Source organism: Sceloporus occidentalis, unplaced genomic scaffold (genome assembly GCF_023333645.1).
Source record: "Sceloporus occidentalis isolate IW3139 unplaced genomic scaffold, rSceOcc1.0.p SCAF_4, whole genome shotgun sequence".
NCBI lineage: Eukaryota > Metazoa > Chordata > Lepidosauria > Squamata > Phrynosomatidae > Sceloporus > Sceloporus occidentalis.
The window spans coordinates 39804186-39826277 of record NW_028316984.1 but is presented as its reverse complement, the minus strand read 5'-3'; the positions used below and the strand labels follow the sequence as shown (position 1 = coordinate 39826277).

The window sequence follows — 22092 nt, the reverse complement described above, 5'->3', positions numbered from 1 at the left end:
AACTTTGTTTGGGTATCATAAATAACCCTACCCTGCAGAGTCATCTAGCTCAGTGCCTCTCAAACTTTGGAACGCATATCTGACATATTATTTTGTAAAGTAATAATATGGTTCAACCTCTTGTCAAAAGACAAATGATCTACACAATGTAACCTACAATCACAGAATCACAGAGTTGGAAGAGACCCTGAGGACCATCCAGTCCAACCTCCTGCCATGCAGGAATACACAATCAAAGCACCCCCAAGAGATGGCCAACCAGACTCTGTTTAAAAACCTCTGAAAAAGGAGACACCATCACACTTCAAGGAAGCATATTTCAATGTCAAACAGCTCTTACTGCTAGGAAGCTCTTCCTAATGTTCAGATGGAATCTCTCTTTTTTTGTAGTTTGAATCCATTGTTCTATGTCTAGTCTCTGAAGCAGCAGAAGACAAAGTAAAAAACTCATGCGCCTGAGGGCAGGAATCTGCAGCCAGGGACATCTGGACCAAAACTAGCCCCAAAAAGCATTTTCTGGTCCTCTACTTGTCACATGAGAAGGAAAAAAGAAAAATAGAGGGACCAGTGGCTGTGGTAATGTGATCTTGCAAAAGACTGAGGAGATTATCAGGGAATGAAGCTCTATAACAGCAGTTCTCAATCTGTGGGTCACAACCCCTTTGGTGGTCAAACGGCCCTTTCACAGGGGTAGCCTAAGTCCATCGGAAAAGACATATTTTATATTATTATATTAATAATTTTATGGTTGGGGGTCAGCACAACATGAAGAACTATATTAAAAGGTCATGGCATTAGGAAGATTGAGAACCACTGCTCCATAAGGATGGGAAAAGGACGAGACAAGGACATCCCGTTCCCCGTCTGATAATCTTTGAAGCTGTGCTTATCCTATCAGTGTCCCATCATTAAACTGCAATTGACCATGAAAGACTTTCACATGACATCATGCTTATCCTGTCATTGTTCTGTCATTGAAGTGGAATTGTTCTGTCCATGCCCTTCATATTGTATTAGTGGAAAAACACATTAATGCAATTCCACTTAACTGACAGTTTAATGATAGTGCAAATGTGTGAATGTCTTTTGCGTGATCGCTGCCAAGAATGGGATAAGGAAAGGCTTCACTCCTGTCCCCCCTCTGATAATCTCTGTTGTATGAAAATCTTTTCACGATCGCGCTATAAGGGCGGGAAAAGGACAGGACAAGGACCGTTCCCCATCTGATAATCTCCTGAGAGTGGGGAACTTGTGGCCCTCCAGATGTTGTTGCAATGATGTTTTCATCAGTCAGCATAGCTAGCAGTGAGGAATGTTGAGAGATGGCAATCCAAAAACATCTAGAAGACCATACTTTGCCGGTTGGTACAACAGGCCTTTTGCTCAGTGGGATTTAAGGCCTTGGCTCAACATCCTGTAGTCACTTTTCCAAAAGACCTAATAAATGACTCTTTATTATGTCCGTTGCTGCCCCACCTTTCCTCTAAGCAACTCAGGTCAAAGTAAACAGATCCAATCACCATCTTATTCTCACAACAGCCCTTTTTGGCTGAGAAACGGTACATACATAACACAAGGTACCCAGTGAGTGGAGAACTGAGTTTTCACATTCTCATTTCAGCACTCTGTCACACAACACTATCTAACAGTTAGCTGCTGGCCAAGGTCCTACAGCCACTTAAGCACAGATAGATAGCAAAGCTATAATTCATTTCAAATCATGGTTGAGATTCTGGAGTTTGTAGCCCTGTTGACCTATTTTCTGAACACTGCTATAATTAAGAAAAAGTTGCTTACATCAGGAAGTGACATGACAAAGTCATGTAGCTGGGCCTTCTTGGCTGCTGCTATCACTTTTTCCATAGAAACATCTCTGATGTTATCACCATATTTAATATTTTCAGCAATACTGCAGTCAAACAGCACAGGTTCCTGAGACACTATTCCAATTTTAGATCTCAGAAAGTGGATGTTGACTTTCCTGGTGTCATGTCCATCTATCAACTGTACATCAAAAACACAAAACAAATACATGTTATTTATTCCATGGCTAAAAGCAAGGGGGGGGGGAGAATCTCCATTTTAGAATTTAAACTAAACCTACACTGTAATAATAATAAGTGTTTCGTTGACTTGAAATAATTTTCAGATGGTGTTGTGTTGAAAATAACCCTTGTTATAAACTCCTGAAATTATAGCCCAGCAATGGACAATTCCACTAAGATCACTTGCGTAACTTATATTGAACAAGTATGACCTGCCCCTCACTGCAGAAGTGCTGCTGTGTGAACTACTCCTGTTCACAATTTTCTGTTTGTCACGCACTGTTCTCCGGCTTCTTCCTAACAGCCAGTCAATATTCCATGGTCATTTAAGCATGCACAGTGTTCACTGGATAGTTTCTAGTGATTACCCTCTACCTTACTTTACCTCCTAATTTTTTTCCATTTCTGAAAATGTGAAGATACCTCAAGCTTGCTAGGATTTTACTTCTCATTTGTGAGCAGAGCCATTTTGGTTACATGAGGAACGGGACTCATAATTTGAACACCCGAAATAAAAAGCATAATGGCCAATTCAGAGAAACAATTTGTTTTGTAGATTCTGTGCAAACAGCTTGTATCAGCTGTGATTCTGCTACAAAGTAAAATTATTACATAGACTCTCTGCAGTTATTCATTTGAAATTATTCAGAATATGTTCCCAATGGAGTTCAGTGGAACCATGGTTACCCAGTTAAGAAGTGTCTGTTTGTGGCAGCAACTTGCAAAAGTGATTTTACATGGAACTATTCTAAAATGTATAAATTCATAATGTTACTTACCCCAGTTTCTTCAACATAAGATCAGGGAAGCACCTAAAGTTACTTCACTCTATAGCTGCTTTCCTCCTGTGGAAAGAGGCAGCTGAAAAGCGGAGGTTCCTGTGTGTATGAAGGCTCTCTATGCAAGCAGGAATCCTGGAAATTCAGGGATCTTGCTATGAGGAAACCTTCCACACAACAGCATCTTCTCTCAGATGCATCTTTCCATGTGAAGAAAGTGATGACAGAGGGAGATGGTGCTATGAATCCCCCCTGCTCCTATGTTGAAGAAACTAGGATTACAAGTAAACAAGAATATAATTTTCAATACCAAAAAAGGAGCTTTGTTTCTGCTATTAATAGCAATAAAGGATCAGGAGAATGGGATGGGTTAAGCATATTTTGCCCACATTGTGTGGTCCTGGTTCAACTCATGCACCATCTATTATTAATTTTTCACTAGTGTTACGCAAACTTGAGTATGTAGTTAAGTGATGAATCTGAAAAAAGGGTGATGAATTGGGGACATGACTGAGGTATGAGAAACTATGCACCTGGTGAAAGGGGGAAAGATTTTCCCCATTCTTATAACACTGAGAATCCAATGAACCTTCTCTGAAGGAGATTTAAGAGATACAAAAGGAAGTATTTTTTCAACACAGCATAAAGTTAAAGCTATGGAATTTGCTTCATATAATATCAGTCAAGAGTTTGGATGGCTTTAAAATGCAATTGGACAAATTCGTGGACGATAAGGCTGTTAACAGCTATTAGTTATGATAAGTATATATCACTTTCCAGTTCAGAGACAAGATGGCCCCCAATTATGCTGAAGGCATATATTTTGCTGGAGGCAAAGAACAGAAGATGATTTTTGCTCTCCAGATTTGCTTGTGGGCTTCCCTAGGCTCTTCTGATGGTCATTATGACAAACAGGATCCTGCACTAAATAGGCCTTTGGTCTAATTCAGCGTGGCACTTCTTAATATGTACTTTTGATTATTTGCTACGGAACATGCGTATAGGCCTGATCTAAGTAATTGTGTCTATGAGCCAACAGGCTAGATGCCTGCTGAGATACTCTTTTGTGGGGCACCAGAGGTCAAACAAGTGTCATTTGTACAAAGATTCCTGTTTTTGCTTCCAAATCACCTTTCCTGGATAAAGGTGTTTGTAAGAAATGTTAAAGAATGAGAAGCTTCAGGGCCCATGCTTTATTTTCTTTGCCATGTAAAGGTACACACATGGCTTTAATTATATGAGGCATCCTATTATTTTACAGGTATATTATATATTGTATATTCTTCTTGTAAAATCTATGAAGAAATGTAGGTTCACTTTATTTATCAGTATCATTTTACTATTAAAAGGGCTGCTTACCACTTTTCCTTCATCAGGATCATAAAATCGTTCAAGAAGCTGGACACTAGTACTTTTGCCACATCCACTGCTTCCCACAAAGGCAAGAGTCTGACCAGATTTTACTGACACTGAAAGACTGTTTAGCACTTTGACGTCAGGACGGGTAGGATATGTGAATGTACATTTCAGAAATTCAATACTTCCATGGAAATTATCCTGCTTATACAAAGACAATGAGATCGTCTTGGGTCTTACAGAGTTCACAAATGAGTCTTATGAAACAAATTATTACTATTGCTATTATTCTTATAGTAGTTGCAGACAATTACATTTGGTTGAGAAGCAAATGAAATCAAATTCAGTATGCATGCATAAAAATGCAATGTCTTACAAAGAATTTTGGAAGAAGGAAATGGTTTATCTTTATTGGGAGATAACTGGAAATTCAATTACAAAAGCTAGCCCTTGCTTGAAAAAAGAAAGACCATTCTGCATATGTTTATCACATTTGGGTATCTGCAATATTTCTTTTTATAGGAAGAACCACAATCAAAACCAAAATTGACAAATTCAGTCCCCTTCACCATTGGTACAGTGTGGAAGATCCAGGTTTCATATACACATTGACACAGACTACAACTGTTCACTGTTAACTTCTGTTGCCTCCTGTGGGTCTTATAGTAAAAGGAATGCCTTAGGACTAGAAAAGCAAACCATTCATTTATTTGCATGCATATGGGAAAGAACAGCCATCTTTAATTTTCTTTTTCGTTATAATCAGCCCTTGGAAGCAACACACTGAAAGTAATATAAATGTTAGGTATAACATTTCTGGCTCATGGCATCACCAACACTGCTACTTTTAAAATAGGGTAAAGACTATTAATGTTGCTATATTCATGGGCTGCATCCACACAGCAGAAATAATACAGTTTGGCACCACTTTAACTGCCATGGTTCAATGCTATGCAACTCTGGGAATTGTAGTTTGTTGTGGCACCAGAACCTACTGACAGGGAAGTCTAAATATCTCACAAAACCACAGTTCACAGAGTTCTAAAGCACTGAACCATGTCAGTTAAAGTGGAGTCAAACTGGCTTATTATTATTATTATTATTATTATTATTATTTTGCAGTGTGGGTGCAGCTATGGTATAACAATTACAATCTGCCCTTGCCATACAGAGGGGAGCTGTTCTGGACCCCCTCCCCATGTAAGGCAAATTTTGTATGTGCTGGAGTCCCATTTGTTTGAATGGCAGTGTGCTCCCATGTGCCATGGCACGCACACGCCTGTGGCACCTGCGTCATTTCATCCCTTGCTGCTCACCGTCCACATAAGCTTGAAGCCTCATATGGCAAGGGTGCATATAGTGAGGGCAGACTGTACTCTGTACTCATTACTTCAAAAATGTTCTGTTTTGGAGTACTTGGAGACTTTTTAATTTAAAAAATTGTTATAAAAATTAATTAACAACTAAAAAGTAATTTTCTGTTAAAATTACCAACAAGTTAATTCTATAATAATAAATAACATTAACACGTTGCTTTGAGAAACTAACAGTTTTTATGAACATAATAATAACAACAATAACAACAATAATATATTTATTTATTTATATCTTGCCTCTCCCTACAGATTGAGGAGGGTTAGAAAGGTACAATGAATACAATAAAATACATAGTAAAAGCAAAGCAACAACAACAACAACAACAATAGTCCCCCATCCTACCCACCCATCCCTCCTTATCTTACTTCAGTCTGTTAAGAAAGCCCAGCAGTAGTGACTAATTGTGACTAATAACGTAACTGGATACAAGCCAACAGGACTTTTAGGTGTTGACATGCTCAGAGGTGAAAGGAAAGTCAGACGATGCGCAACACATGAAAATTGTGTTGGATGCATAATTCAGGGGAAGCTAGACAAGTAAAATAAGAAATGGAACATATCAACATTACAGTATTTGGTTTGGGAGAGCTAAAGTGGACCAAGTAAAAATAAAAAGCTGATAGAAACAACACAGAGAAGGATTATATAAAAGAGATTAATGCCAGATTCATTGAAGGAAGAACCATATGAAGATGGACCTCCAATTTTAGAAAGTGAAGTTGAACAAATGGCATACCAAAACAGCTGTTTCAAGCAATGAGGACAGAATCTACTCCAGTTCTAACTAAAATCTGACAACAAATATGGAAGACAAAACAATGGCCCACAGATTGGAAACCTTCAATGCACATTCTAATCCCCAAGAAAGGGAATACCAGGGATTTCACGAACCACAAGACTATTGCATTAATTTCCTGTGCAAGCAAAGTGATGCTCAAAATTCTACAACAAAGGCATTTACCATATACGGAGCAAGACATGCCATATGCCTAAGTTGGTTTCAGAAAAGGAAGAAGCACTAGGGATCATACTGCAAACATATGTTGGACATCAAAGAATTTCAAAAGAAAATCAGCCTATGCTTTATAGATTATAGCAAAGCCCTTGATTGTGTAGATCATTAAAGACTATGGATTGTTCTTAAAGACATGGCTATGCCATATCACTTGACTGTCCTGATTTGTCACTGTATTCAGATAAGATGCTGCCATCAAGACAGAATATAGAGAAATATAATGGCAAGGGGGTCAAGCAAGGCTGCATTTTATTACCCTATCTGTTTAACTTGTACACTGAACATAACCATGTAAACCAGGATTAGATTTGGAAGAAGGAGGCGTGAAAATTGTCAGAAGAAACATCAATAGATAGATAGATGACACCATACTGCTGGTAGAAAATAGCAGACTTGGAACAATTACTGAATTACTGAACAATTACTTCATTATTCCTTTTCTGTTTCTGTTGACGACCCTTCTATTCGACCAGTTCATCAAGCCCGTAGTCTTGGCTTCATTTTTGACTCTTCACTGTCATTTATTCCCCAGATCCAGGCCACCGCCAAGGGCTGTAGATTCTTTCTCCACAACATTGCCAAGATCCGTCCATTCCTCTCAATCTCTACTGCCAAGACTCTGGTCCATGCCCTAGTGGTTTTGTGACTAGATTATTGTAACCTCCTTCTAACAGGGCTTCCTCTTTCACACCTGCATCCTTTAATCTCTGTCCAGTATTCAGCTGCCCGTATTGTCACATCCGCTCGCCACTTTGACCATGTTTCTCCTCTTTTATCCTCCCTTCATTGGCTCCCCTTCCGCATCCAGTACAAGCTTTTGTTATTGACTTTCAAAGCCCTCCATGGATTGGCCCCTCCTTACTTATCTGACCTTCTTTCTCCTTACATTCTTACTCGCACCCTCTGCTCTGGTAGTCAAGGTCTCCTGTCACAGTGTAGGACTACCACTGCCCCCTCCCGAATTCATCCTTTCTCGCTTGCTGCCCCTTACTCCTGGAACCTTCTTCCCCCACATGCACACCTCATCACTTCTCTACCCAGTTTCAAAACTGAGTTAAAGACTATATTGTTTAGAGAAGCATTCCCAGGGGCAAGCCCCTCTCTGGCCCAGGAAGCCTCCTTTTAACCATCCATTAAGAAGCCAAGCCCTTCCTCCAGTCCATCTGCCTTGGTCCAGGCCTCGGAGGTGGAGAAGATCTGCTGGACCTGATCCTATTCCCCACCACCACTCTCTTCTCCTTTTGTGTCGTGTCTTCTTAGATTGTAAGCCTGAGGGCAGGGAACCGTCTAACTAAAAGATTGTATGTACAGCATTGTGTAAATTTACAGCGCTTTATAAATAAAGGTTAATAATAATAATAATAAGAAGAAGAAAGTCAAGGAAGAAAGTGCAAAGGCAGGTTTGTAGTTGAACATTAAGAAAACAAAAATAATGACCACAGATGATTTACATAATTTTCAAGTGGACAATGAAAACATCGAAACAATTCAAGCGCTCCATATCTTGACTCGGTGATTAATCAGAACAGAGACTACATACAAGAAATCAAAAGATGACTAGGATTTGGAAGGGCAGTTATGAAGGAACTAGACAAGATCCAAAAGTGTAAAATTATATCAATTAGGATTGTCCATGCCATTTTACTTCTAATTTCTATGTATGCTTGTGAAAGCTGAACAGTGACGAAAGCTAACAGGAAGAAATTCAATTCATTTGAAACGTAACACTGGAGGAGAGGTCTACAGGTACTATGGACTGCTAAAAAGACAAATAAATTGGTTCTAGAGCAAAGAGAGCCAGGGTGGTGTAGTAGTTTGAACATTGGACTATGGCTGTGGAGTCCAGGGTTCAATTCCCAGCTCTGCCATTTAAATCCACTAGGTAACCCTGGGGAAGTCACACTGTCTCATCCTCAGACAATGGCAATGACAATCCCCCTCTGAAGAAACTTGCCAAGAAAACTCCATTATAGGTTTGCCTTAGGGTCACTTAAGTAAAAAAATGATTTGACGGCACACAACAACAACAATGAGCAAATCAAGCCTGAAACTCTCCCTAAAAGCCAAGATGATTAAACCGAGCTTCATTAAACCGAAACTGTTGTACTTGGGACATATCATGAGAAGACATGATTTCCAAGAAAAGACAATAAGGTAGAAGGTAGGAGGGATAGAGGAAGACTACATTCCAGGTGGAATGGACTCAATCAAGGAAGCCATGGCCCTGAGTTTGAAATACTTGCGCAGGGGAGTTAAAGACAGGGTGACTCGGAGATCTCACATTCATAGGGTCACCATATGTCTAAGGTGACTTGATGGCAGTTAATAACATATTTTCCTTTGGTCATGGAATTGCTCTAGAGATAAGAGACTGGATAATCAGTTACAAATGAAGCTTGTATGTATTTACCAACAAGTAATCATGTTTCTGCTGGTAATGTTCTCCAAGTATTCCATAATTCTATAGCTGTCTTTTTGTCTGTCTGTCATTCCATATGTAACTTTTCTCCATGGAAAATCTATATTTTTGCACTTGAAAAGTGTATATGTGTTTTTGTGTTTGCAATATGTGTCCCTTTATGAGGGAAGGGAAGAAATAAAGAGCCTTAGCACGTTGCAAAACAAAGACGAGAGATTGCACGACAGAAGAGGTTTTTTGCTTACCTTTCCATATGACGTTATAGTACTTCCATTTTCTCCTCCAGAAGAGATGGTCATAAATGTGTGGCTTCTGTCCAATGGATTATTTCAGCAGGACAAAAAGCACATATTTACAATCATCTCCATCTGGAGGGAGAATGGAAGTACTATGACATCATGCAGGAAGGTAAGCACAAAGCTGTTTCTGTCTCTCTACTTCTCATCTTTCTTTTGGAATGTGATAATGTGGAAGCTTATTTCATCATACATATTCTCTATGGCAATCCCTTCAATATTAAAATTTCTCTTTCTCTCATTTGTATTTCTCAAATCAAAACTACTAATAACACTTGGCTCTCCATTTTCATGGGGAATCTGTTTTGGACCTCCTCCCCCCCCCCCCCCCCGCGAAAATGGAAACTCATTGATATTCAAGCCCCATAGGCTGTAATGGTAGCACATGCCCGTGGGCACACATCCCATTATGTCCCTCCTGCTTTTGCCACTTGCATATAAGGTGTTGATTCCCGCCTCCTCATCTTATATCTCCAAGAATGTAGTCATTCCCACACAGGAATCAATTTGTTTCTGTAGCATCAAATCTCCACTCTAGGAAAGGTTTTGCTCAGAGACTGGACCCTCTTCTCCAGTCCTCAGGATGAGGTGAAAAAATCTCAGGGTAAGAGCACTTCTGTGAAAGCATATGTGTTACCTGCCCCTGTCCTGTGGCTACTGTACATGTTTTTCTGTTCAAAGCAGAGCTTGGAAAACTTTCTAATGGTTGGATTAAATTCTAATGCGTTCTTAAAGGGAGTGCTTGCAAAGGTGTTGAAAACAGAGTGGGGAAAAAGGTTTAATGCAGAGTTTGGAAAAATTAATTTCCAACCAAAGTCTTTCATGTAATATACTGTACACCAAATCATTTCTATTAGATTTGATGTACTGTATTTTCTGGCGTATAAGACTACTTTTTAACCCAGGAAAAACGGCCACGGCCACATCCCTACCGTATGTAACGATCGTATGAAAGCAGCTACCGCTCTGATAGTCTTGGAGACAGGGAGGACTGGGCAGGCAGGGAGAGCTGACCAATCCAAACAGGCTTTGTATACAACAAGGTTTCCTGCTAAGTACCTACATGTCATTTGAATTAAAATTACCATATTGAAATCAAATCTGATGTTTTTTTAATTTTTATTTGGTGTGCATTGGAAGAGGGGTAGTCTTATACGGTGAGTATATCCCAAACTCTATATCTTAACTGGAAAAGTTGGGGTTCGTCTTATACGCCCAGTCGTCTTATATGCCGGAAAATACGGTATATTGCATGAAAGACATACACTGAGTAAACATGGAAGATATTTAATGTATCACACTTTATGACATCATCAGGTCTCCAGGTGCACCTTGGCCTGACCCTAAGTCTCAGTTATGAGCCCTGATATTTCAGGGCCTGGGATGCAAAATATGGCCTGTTACAGACAGCCAAAATAAAGCTGCTTCGAGTCACTTTGGAGGTATGGTATTTCAATGATACATGCGTCCTAAGAGTCCAAAGGCCGCACCAAAGCGTCCTTTGGACTGGAGTGCAGCTTTAGTGAAGCTTCCAGACTCTTAGGACTCATGCATCATTGAAATATCATACCTCCAAAGTGACTCGAAGCAGCTTTATTTTGGCTGTCTGTAACAGGCCTATATTTTACTAAAATGCTGGAAAGGGGATTCTCAGTGTTGCTGGCAAAAATTGAATTGTAACATACCCTAAGATATGGTGCAGCATGGTAAGCTGGACACGCTGTTGTTTAAGTCTATAGTAAGAAGCTGAAATGCAGTATTGTAGAATCATGCAGGATGCAGCTGTAGCACAGCAGAAGAAATACCAGATGTCTGTTGCAGGGGAATAATGTGCATTGATAACTGGATGGCTTTCACCACTTGAGGGAGCACTCTTTCCAAATAATGGTTCATCATATCTATTGGCCCTAATACTTAAGGTTTCTGTGAGTTGTAGACCAGCGACCTCTGGGGACCCAGGTCTGGTGTAATTTATTAGTCTTTCAAATGCCACAACAACATTTTCTCATTTTCTGCAACAAAGCAAGCTGTCTCCCATCCCAGATATTGGTCTTGGGTACTCAGTTGCTTTATTTCTCAGTGGACATCATAATGCCTGTATATCATCTGAGACATTTTACTTTGGTTTTTAGTATTTTTTTTTAATCTAGGCTCTCCAAAAAGGCTAAAAATCTGTTTTTCACCACAAATTGTTGAAGAGGAAATCAAAAGAAAGTGAAAGCAGAGTGCCCAGCTTCTGGGGTTAATTTCTTGATGTTGTGTATTTTACTCATGAATGTTATGTATACAAAAGCCCATGTTGAGGTTTGTACTATCCATGATTTGTCTTACCTGAAAGGAGATTAGATACCCATGGGGCTTACTGCTGAGTGGACATATTACACTGTTAAGCATGTCATTTAGTAAGCTTTACCCATTTGCTTTAAATAATATACAACATTGAACAGGGAAAGACAATGATGTGGGTTTGCCAAAGTATTTCTATTGTTAAGTACTGTCTGACTTCCTCATCTCTGCATCATTACAAAGAGAAGTAAAAATGCACCATTAAAGCATTGGTATTTGCCTTGCCTTACGTATAAAGGTGTTCATGGCAAATGTGTCATTTAGCACTATATTTTGCCTGTAGTGCATTACATTCCAAGGCAAAATCATCATTCATTGTTGACATAACTGAGCTATCAAAGCAATAAAATATCATGAATGGATACATTTGCATCCAACACAAAATGCTGCATTCATACAAAAAAGGCAGTTCTGTCTATAGCAGGTATATATAATAAAGATAAAATGCTCCACTTTCCTTTTGTGAAATAAAAATGACTGTCAGTGAATACACACACACACACAAAAACTAAGACCTTCCATGAATAAAGGATAATGCATCCAAAGACAAGAACCTCTGCTATTTATGTAGACTCTGCCCAAGAGCTATAACTCTGAAAAATCAGGATTCCAACTCACAGCGAGGGTCTTTTTCACTTGTTAGTTCACCATACTTTTTGAATAACTGAATAAGGCTCTACACTGTTGATAGTTGTAATTATCAGACAGAAAATGTGTTGTTGATAACAAGAATTCCACAATCTACAAAGCTAGAGACAAGATATTGTCACTAGAGAGATACCATGAGAGGGAGGGAGGGAGGGAGGGAGGGAGGGAGGCACCATGCAAGAACATTTGGACAGATTTCAGAGAAATATGGATGGTATGTTTAGGAAGATCTGACTTAAAACGTAAGCTATGTGAAATCCACTTTGGGTGATGATTTTCCTGAAAAATGCTGGCTGGATTTGAAGAGTATATTTAGAATGGTCTGACTCAAAATATAGGCGACATGATACACTTCTGAGGGGCCTTGCTTTAGAGCAGGGTTTCTGGTGAGTATGTGCAGTAATTTAACAACAGCAATAATAGTAATTACCCCAAGTGAAGTGAGACAGGTGTGTGTGTGTGTGTTTGAGAGAGAGATAGGCAGGCACTGAGGGAGGCAGAGAGGCAGACAGATTCTTCATCTATGATTTTCCTGGGGCTGAAAAATTTCCACAAGTGGCTGATAGCCCTGAAGTGCTGGTTCTAGCCTTCACATTCCTCTGTACCATGTGGCTTAGGCAGGGCCATATCAAGAACATGGCTATGTTTGTAGGCACTGGGTGTACATAAGTACTGAGAGCAGAGCTACCATCTGATTTTCCTAGAAAAGATTTCTTAACAAGGAAAGTATGTGCCTTCAAGTCACCTGTCAATTTATGTGTTGGGAAAGTATATGTAAACAAGGAAAGTATGTGCCTTCAAGTCACCTGTCAACTTATGTGAACCAAATGAATTTCATACTCAGAGGTGGTCAGTCACTGCCTTCCTCTGAATCTACCCTAACAGCACCTAGTGTTTTCCAGAGGTATCCCTTCCAAGTGTTAACCAGGCTCTACTCCACTTAAGTATTTAGTTAACATAACAGACTACATTATTATAGACTAAGCAAAAGGTAATTCATTAGATCTGGCCACTAAACCAAGAAATTCACTGATATATTGCTTATTTTTACTGGCTGCTTTCTGTATTTTAAGTCTGATTTATTTGTGAAGTCGAAGGCTTTCATGGCCGGCATCCATAGTTTTTTGTGGGTTTTTCAGGCTATATGGCCATGTTCTACAAGATTTTCTTCCTCAAGTTTTGCCAGCATCTGTGGCTGGCATCTTCAGAGAATGCTTGCCTGGAAAAAAGTGGGTGTGTGTGTGTGTATATATATATATATATATATATATATATATATATATATATACACACACACACTGTGTGAGCCTGGGAATGCAGGAGTGATTTGCATGTGTATTGTTCTGTGCTGATGGCCGGCCTCAGGCTGGGAGGCTAATGCAATAATGGATTTCAATGGCTTCCCAGATCCATAAACATCTGGACAATTTCAACCGGAAAGAAGAAATCCTTAAAGTGAACAAAATTTGGCTACCAGCCCTGAGGAATAGCAAAATAAGGACTCAGCAAATGCAAATGGGAAACCACTCAGAGTCAGGGGCTTTCCCAGCAGATAATGATCACCAATTAGCAGACACTAATCCTCTTTTGCATCAGCCTCCCAGCCTGAGGCCTGTCATCAGCACAGAACAATAAACATGCAAATCACTCCTGCATTCCCAGGCTCACACAGTATATATATATATATATATATATATATATATATATATCCACTTTTTTCCAGGCAATCATTCTCTGAAGATGCCAGCCACAGATGCTGACAAAACGTCAGGAAGAAAATCTTCTAGAACATAGCCACATAGCCTAAAAAGCCACAAAAAAGTCTGATTTATTTGTTGTTTTTAATTGATCTTTGGTACCTAGCAGTACAATCGTTCATATGTGTGTGTCTACTCAACAGTAACAAGTTATACCACCTGCAAATTTCAGTCAGTCCACAACAAGTACCAATGTGCCATCTTTTTATCCTGAACACACATTATTTATTCAAGCCAAAGGGTTTTGTTTTACCAAACACACTCTGTGCCCCCAGCATACCTTGTTTGTTCCTACATTTAAGTTCTCAGAACATGATAATCTAGTTTGAAGCAATAGCAGACTGCACGACTTTTGCATCTTCCCAGTGCTGCAATTAGGGCTTCTGATAATACTAATCTTTGCTCTTACCCATTTTTCTCCAATGTCACTGTAAACACTGATTCGGGGAATCCGATCCACCAGCTGAAAAAAACGTGCTGCAGCTATTTTTGCTTTGGCATAATTTGGTGTGTAAGAAGATGCTTTTCCTAAAGCAGTTCCACTGGTCACAATGGAAGAAATCACCCTGAAAAACAGAGGAGAAAGCCATTAGTGAATGAGACACTAAAGATTTTACTATCCTGATTTCACCAGCAGCCAGCCACCTGTGTCTTGGAAGACCACAGGCAAGGCACTGAAGCAAAGTTCTCCATCTCTGTTTGTCCCCACTAACTGAAATTCAAAACCATCTTGCCTCTTAAGATGGAGGTTGTATGTCCTTTATCCTTAAGTTTCTCTTTAAGCATGTATGGACAACACATTGTCTGAAGACATCATGTGAATACCCCTGCCCATTTTTAAAGCCACCACTGTAGCTGAATTTGCCACCACAGCACTGTCCTAAGTGTGATTATCCTTTAATATAGGGGTGTAAGCATCCAAATGGCATTCGACTGTACATCAGAGACCTAGCCAGTATATCCAATAGTGAGAGATACTGGGAACTGCAGCCCAGCAGCATATGGAGGACCACATGATTCCCACCACTGCTTTAAAACAAGGTGTGTGGAAAGCACACACCTTGTTTTCAAGCCAAATAAGTTGCACACTCTTTGCACATCTTGGTTTAAAGGGAAATTGCACAGGTGGTGCTGCTGCCACTGCTTCAACAAATTTGGTGACAATGGCAAAAGAATGGGTGTGGCCCTAAAATTCACAGAAACTGTTCACCTGCAGCTTTCAAGGAAAAGTATTTTTCTCTGTGCATCTGTGTCTTTGTATCTAAGCTGCCCACCTGTAGTTACCTGAGTATATCTGTATCTTCTTACCTAAATACATAGCTGTAGTGAAGTCCTTCCTTGTCAACCAAAAATCCCCCATACCGATAAGAGACAGAATTGGCTATAAACAACACACACTGTGCAAACCCAAAGCAAACTCCATAAACATTGGCTTTTTTTATTGCTCCTCTGTATGGGATTTCCAGCTTTCTCTCATAGGCGTCAATAAATGTTTTCTCCTTCCCAATTCCAGCAACAGTCCTGATATTTGTGAGGGCTTCATTGGAAATCTGTCCAAAAAAAAATGAGGGGGCAGGGGAGAGATTCTGTTGGATGTCTGAAAGGTATGGACCATTGATCCATGCAGTTGGCTGTTAGGTCAATGATCCTTGCTCTCCTAGCTAACCTATTGTTAAATGCCCCCCCCCCCCTCATACTGTTTGAGAACTATTTTTGCTCTATAGGTGGCTTACTGGGCAAGACCACAATCACAATTCCTTTTATGGGTTCTCCTGTCTGAGTAAAGTTCATGAGTGCATCTCTGTTGTAGAAAGAATACAGTTTGACACCACTTTAAGTGTTGTAGCTCCATCCTATGGAACCCTGGGATTTATAGTTTTACAAAGTTTCTAACATTCTCTGTCAATAGCCCCATTTATACTATGAAATAATCCAGTGTGGAACCTGGGTTATTTGATAGGTGTTTATGCTTACCCCGACTGCACTTGGTGCAGTTTGCGAGGGGGGGGGGGGGACAAAAAAAACACCTGACCTGGTGCATTTGACACCAGGTCAACTAGCGAGGTTTGGGTTTTTTGACACCACAAGGATCCAGGTCTTTGGTAGTGGGAACTACCAATCTGGATCTGCGCTGCTTCGTTCTCCTCCCTCCCTTCCTCCCTCCCCCTTCCTCACTCTCTTCTTCCTCTCCTCCCTGCCTCCTGCTTCCTTACCCTCCTAATCTTCCTCGTCCCCCCTCCTGCCATAATTGAATCTCTCATGGCATTTTATTCCTATTGCTGCCCTCCCCCCAGTGTGAACATCAATAAGGTTAAAATGCCACAGAGAGATTCAGTCGTGATAAACGTAGTGGGAACTTCAATTAGGTATCACATTATCAAATCTATTCAGTACAAAAAAGTGAGTGGGAATAAGGCCAAAGAGTGGTGGTACCTCACAAAACTACAAATCCCAGGATTCTGTAGGATGGAGCCATGGCAGTTAAAGTGGGGTCAAACTGCATTGTTTTTACAGTTTAGGTGCACCCCATAATGAATATTACAGCCACACTTTGTCACCAGAGCTCAACAAACAATTCACTGTGCATGCCCAAACTTGTTCTGTCCTTAATCTTTATTACATTCTGCAATTGTTGGTATTAGCCATGAGTACATTTCTCTCTCTCTCTCTCTTTTTTTTTTTTTACTGTGCAGCCAGAATACTGCTTTTACATCATTTATGCCGGGTAGGGTAGATATATTGTCACTATGAATAGTACATGCATGTGCTTGTGACCCAGAATGGCATTTTCAGTGTTATCTTAAGAGCAAGTAAAAAAGTGAGATGACACAGAATTAATCAGGACTGTCCCTGCCAAATCAGGAAAGTCGGCAAGTAAAATAGGCTTGGAACAGTGATTCCCAAAGTGGGCGGTATGGATCCTTGGAAGTGATAGAAAAATCCACTGGGGCAGTGAGGGGTAAGGAGGCAGGGGGTTTCAATTTGTATTGATGCACAAGAAAGATAAGGGGTACCAGCAGCCTTTAGGACTGTGATGGGAAGAGGGTTGATGAAGCTTCTTTTCAGGGTCCCTTAAATCTACCGCACAGCTGCACTGATTGCTTTGTGTGGTGGTATCTCCTGCTCTTCGCCTGCCGATGTAAGCTCACAGCCTTAGCTGTGTATTTCACTAGTAGTGGCAGGAAACTTTTGCAAGCCTTGAGTGCAGGGTATTGTTTTTGTGCTTGGAGTGGTGCGGTGGCATTTTGGGACAGACTGACTGACTGGAGAAAGAAGTTAGAGCATGTGGAGGTGGGGAAGAAGTGGCAGCAAAAAGGAGCTTTCACATTTGGGACCCTGCTTAAGCTTTGTGGGCTGTGCCGGGACTTGGCTGGCAGGTTGGAGCTGCGCTACTGCTCCTTTTTTCGTTTATCAAACAGTCTAAGAGAAGAGTTTAACAGAAGAAACCATGTTTGTGGGGAGACATTTAAACCTAGGTGGAGAAGACATGTTGGTGGGAAAAGAGAAGGAGGAGTATCTGGGATTGATTCTTGGAAAGTGTTCTTTGCCTTCAAGCGACTCCTCAAATTTCTGCCTTTCCCTGTCCATGCCATTCTCCAATCCATGGCATCTGGCCTCTGTAAACCACCTATACTTAAATAGGCTGTGTCCCTCTCTGCCCTGACAAAGAAGAATTGAGAGCTCTTCATTGCCAGGGAGAAGCTTCTCCCTTTGTACTTGGTCACCTTGGGAGCAGAAACCAAACAGCTGGCTTGGCAGCGACTGAGAATCTCCTTGCCCACACTGCCCTTTGCCATAAAGCTGGCATAGGTAAGAGGCCTCTCAGTCACTGCTCAGCCAGCTGCTTGGTTGCTGCTCCCAGGGTGACTGGGTGCAATGGGAGCAGCAGCCAAGCAGCCAGTCAAGCAGAGACTGAGAAACCTCTTGCCTGTGCCAGCCTTTGCCACCAAGCCAGCATGGGTGAAAGGATTCAGTTGCTACTCAGCTGTTCCCAAGGTGATCAAGTACAAAGGGATCAACAACTAAGGACTATATCACATCAGGAAAATCAGGGGGAAATCAGGGCTTTAAACAGTGATTATCCTGTGAAAATTGTGCAGTTGCAATTAAAATTTTCACACACACCGCGATTAAAGAGCCATTATCCTGGGAATAAACAGGCAATGAACAGCAACAAATCATTCATGGGATTTCCCTGTGATTGTTTGTTGATACCTGGGATAATGTCTCTTTAATCGCGACGTTGTATGAAAATCTTAATCGCGATCATGTGATTTTCATGGAATAATCACTGTTTAAAGCTCCGATTTTCTCCATGTGAAGTCCTAAGATTGGTTGTTTTAAATTTATAGTAAAACAGTAGACCTACTATTGAGAAACAGGCATGGGAGGTGCTAAGATTGTCAACAAAGAGGAAAGGGGTTGGCAGCCTGAAAAAGTTTGGTGATCACTGATTTATAATGAAATCACACAAACTTTAGAAGAACTGACTAAATCCTACAGATAGAACAGAGAGTTTAAAGGGCATATGACATCCATGTATCAATAAATATGCATAGACAATACCCAGGAGAGCTAGAACTATAAATTAAGCATTGACAAACATAAGGAATTTAAACAAAGAGACCAAAAGGATCAAATATAAACTAATCAGTCCTCCACTTTTCATTACAGAGTTTTTGATGTGGGGAAATGGAGCAAGGGAAGGAGGAGACCCATGTACCAAGTTTGGAACAAGGCCATTGAAATTACACTTGGCCCTTGACAATGGGGTTGCTTAAAGTAGTCCCTTTTGCTTAACGACTTAAGTGCCTTTACACAGCATTAAACATGTTTCTCAGCTCTCCTTGAACCAACCGATTGGAAGCTGAACACTTGACCACCTGGCATTACAAGCCTTAAACTGGTAGTCCCCAAGCGGTGCCCTTTAAGAGATTTTGGACTTCAGCTCCCAGAAGCCTCAGCCATGTTGGCCAGTACTTTGGGATTCTGGGAGCTGAAGTCCTAAATCCCTTCAAGAGCACAGTTTAGAGACCACTGTCTCAAACTATATGATACATGAAGTAAATTTAGGAATGCTCTGCTTTTAACTCAAAAGGAAATGAATGTAGGCCCAACCTGGTTAAGGGCCAACTCACATTAGCAAGGGATACTTAAGCTTCCCCTTAAGTTCTTTAATCCCCACAAACTTTGCTGCCATCAACACATATGGTCTTTTAAAAAGCAGGGGGGCAGCTACAGTCAACACCAATGGAGGCTTTCTTTTGCTCTCTTTAAAGCCTCCACAATAAGGTTGCTGGAGTAAAAACTGGATACCGCCCCTGTACTGTTAATGATTGTGTAGAAGAGGGAGGTTCAGCAGATATTGCTTGTTACCTGGTTGCAGGGCAAAGGACACCTGCTTAAATCCCCTCTAATATACTACTGTTAAATGTACAGGAGCCCTCTCCAGTTTTCATTTTGGCAACTCTACAAATGACGTGGTGGTAACAGTGGCGGTGAATTTGGTGGGGAAAATCCTGGTGGGAGGAAAGATTTGAACTTCCTCTACTTGTGAATGGTAGATTAGGTGATAGTTCTCAGTTTGAGGAAAAGGTGGGGTATAAATAGAGTGAGAGATGATGGTGATAAGTGCTGGCTCACACTTCCTTGTAAATGAAAAACAAAGAGACCTAAACCACACACTATTTACTTCATGTACTGTGTAGATTACCTCAGAGAAACAAGTCACCTCTCAAGCAACCAGGATGTGATCGGACTGTCATTACATTCCTCTTGCTTGATGAGGAATATATATATATATATATATACATACTCCTCATCAAGCAAGAGGAATGTAACGACAGTCCAATCACACGTACACGTGTGTGTATTGACCTTTGTGACCTTGTCCGATTTGAAATGCCTGTTAATACTGGCTGCTTGAGCTATTACTCAACACATCAATGAATCTTAAATTAGGCTTTAAATAAGAGAAAGAAGAAAGATTCATTACCATCCCAGTAGCATCCATTGCTTCCTTGTCCTGAGAGGCAAACCCTGTCAGCATTTGAGACTGCACCATTCCAGATAAAGCCAAGAAAGGCAAGAAGCAGGTGATGACTAGGCTGAGCTTCCAGCTGAAGTAGAAAGCAATAATAACAGCCGCTCCAATGTTGGCAAGGGAATTCACAATCATTCCTATCTGGGTTCCAGTTGCCTTCAGGTAAAGCACAAGAAAGAGCAGTCACCATCAGGTTCTCCCACATTAAACACTGGGACACCCTTTCCTCAGAACTGTGGAAGAAAGAAAGCTATTGTAGAGGAGGGTTTCTGTAGCTCCAAGAGGACTGAGCAAAAAAGCACATTGATATTTCCTACGTGTGCAAACAGGACAAGGTTTCATATCCTTAACTGAAAATAGGACCATTAGTGACATAGGGGGGCTGACATGGCTGAGCCATTCTTATTGGCACTTTGTCCATTTCCTCTGACTTCTCAAAACTGGGGTAACCACCCGAGGTCTGGTGGCCAAGTGTCCCACATTGCCAAGGACTATTTAAATGTGCCTTCTGTTAGAAGGCTATCCAGTCCATGCCCATTTTAAAGGAAAAGAACCACAATAAAAAGGGAAACTGGGACCCTTGAAGTTGTCCATCAACTATTAGCACCTGGGCAAGTGACTGAACAGGACGTTTTATGCAAATCTGTGTCTTTTTCATCTACTGTGACATGTAAGTGGCCAGTGGTGACAGAGGGAAAACTGGAAAGGGCTCCTGTATCTTTAATTTTGTGTAGAAGAGGGAATTTCATTAGGTGCTGCTTGTTATCTGACTGCATGATGATCAACACCTACTAAAATTCCCTCTTCTACACAACCATTAAAGGCACAAGAGGCACCTCCAGTTTTCAATCTGGCAACTCTACCAAGAGGAGTTGGTAAAGGGAAATCATGTAAAATTGTATCCAAAGAGACCCAAGGAGAACACCAACCTGTACCTTCTGCTATGCTCATTTAGGAGCTCATTTGCCACTTCTGATTACTGAAATCTCAGTTTCAATTTCTGTCACTAGGGGCTCCAATGAAGCAAAGGACCAACACATATGTACACATTCACACCTTCTACACATAAGAGAACCAAAACATGAGGGAGAAAAGTTCTGTCTCAATTGTCTCTTTAACATGCTTGGTTTTTATGTGTAGAGAGTTTAGAATTCTTTCCCCTGGAACATCCCAATCTCCCATCTATTGGAACATTTTCCATTTCAAACTGGCTTCCGGGTGGGCTATGGAGTTGAGACTGCCATGGTCGCCTTAGTCGATGATCTCCGTCTGGGCATGGACAGGGGAAGCGTGTCCCTGTTAGTGCTTTTGGACATCTCAGCGGCTTTCGATACCATTGACCATGGTATCCTTCTGGAACGCCTGAGGGAGTTGGGTATCGGGGGCACTGCGCTCCAGTGGTTCTGTTCCTACCTCTCGGGCAGATTCCAGATGGTGGAGCTGGGGGACTGAGGGTGCTTACATCTGGCGTCCCTTAAGGAGCAATCTTGTCCCCCATGCTATTTAACATTTACATGAAACCGCTGGGAGAGATCATCCGGAGACACGGGGCGCGGTGTTATCAGTACGCTGATGACACCCGGATCTGTTTCTCTGTGTCTCCGACTGATGCAGTGACTAGGGATGGCATCTCTCCTCTAAATGCCTGCTTGGAGTCGGTAATGGGCTGGATGAGGAAAAACAAACTCAGCCTGAATCCAGAGAAAACCGAAGTACTAGTGATAGGTTCCCCGGGACCAGGTGGCAAAATTTGTCCACCTGTCCTGAATGGGGTCACGCTCCCCCTGAAGGACTCAGTTCGCAGCTTGGGAGTGCTTCTCGATTCGTCGCTCCAATTGACATCTCAAGTGGCTGCGACGGTCAGAAGCGCTTGTTACCAGCTTCGGCTGATATGCCAGCTGCGACCCTACCTGGACCAGAGGGACCTTGAAACGGTGGTACATGCTCTGGTAACCTTTTGGTTGGATTTCTGTAATGCGCTCTACATGGGGCAACCCTTGTACCAAACCTG

General features: G+C 41.2%; 1 protein-coding gene across 3 annotated transcripts in view; it reads right to left on the bottom strand.

Annotated features, from left to right (window-relative positions):
* LOC149313793 (bile salt export pump-like) overlaps nt 1-22092 on the bottom strand; it is an 82169-nt gene that overhangs the window by 2397 nt on the left and 57680 nt on the right. For 2 of the 3 annotated variants that reach the window (XM_089519807.1, XM_089519809.1), the window contains 5 exons: nt 20034-20237; nt 15347-15588; nt 14448-14604; nt 4184-4384; nt 1798-2004 (listed from right to left, as the gene is read on the bottom strand). In XM_089519807.1, the coding sequence (XP_089375933.1) occupies nt 1798-2004; nt 4184-4384; nt 14448-14604; nt 15347-15588; nt 20034-20237 (1011 nt within the window). The remainder of the gene's footprint in view (nt 1-1797; nt 2005-4183; nt 4385-14447; nt 14605-15346; nt 15589-20033; nt 20238-22092) is intronic. The other variant, XM_089519808.1, reaches the window with a different exon arrangement.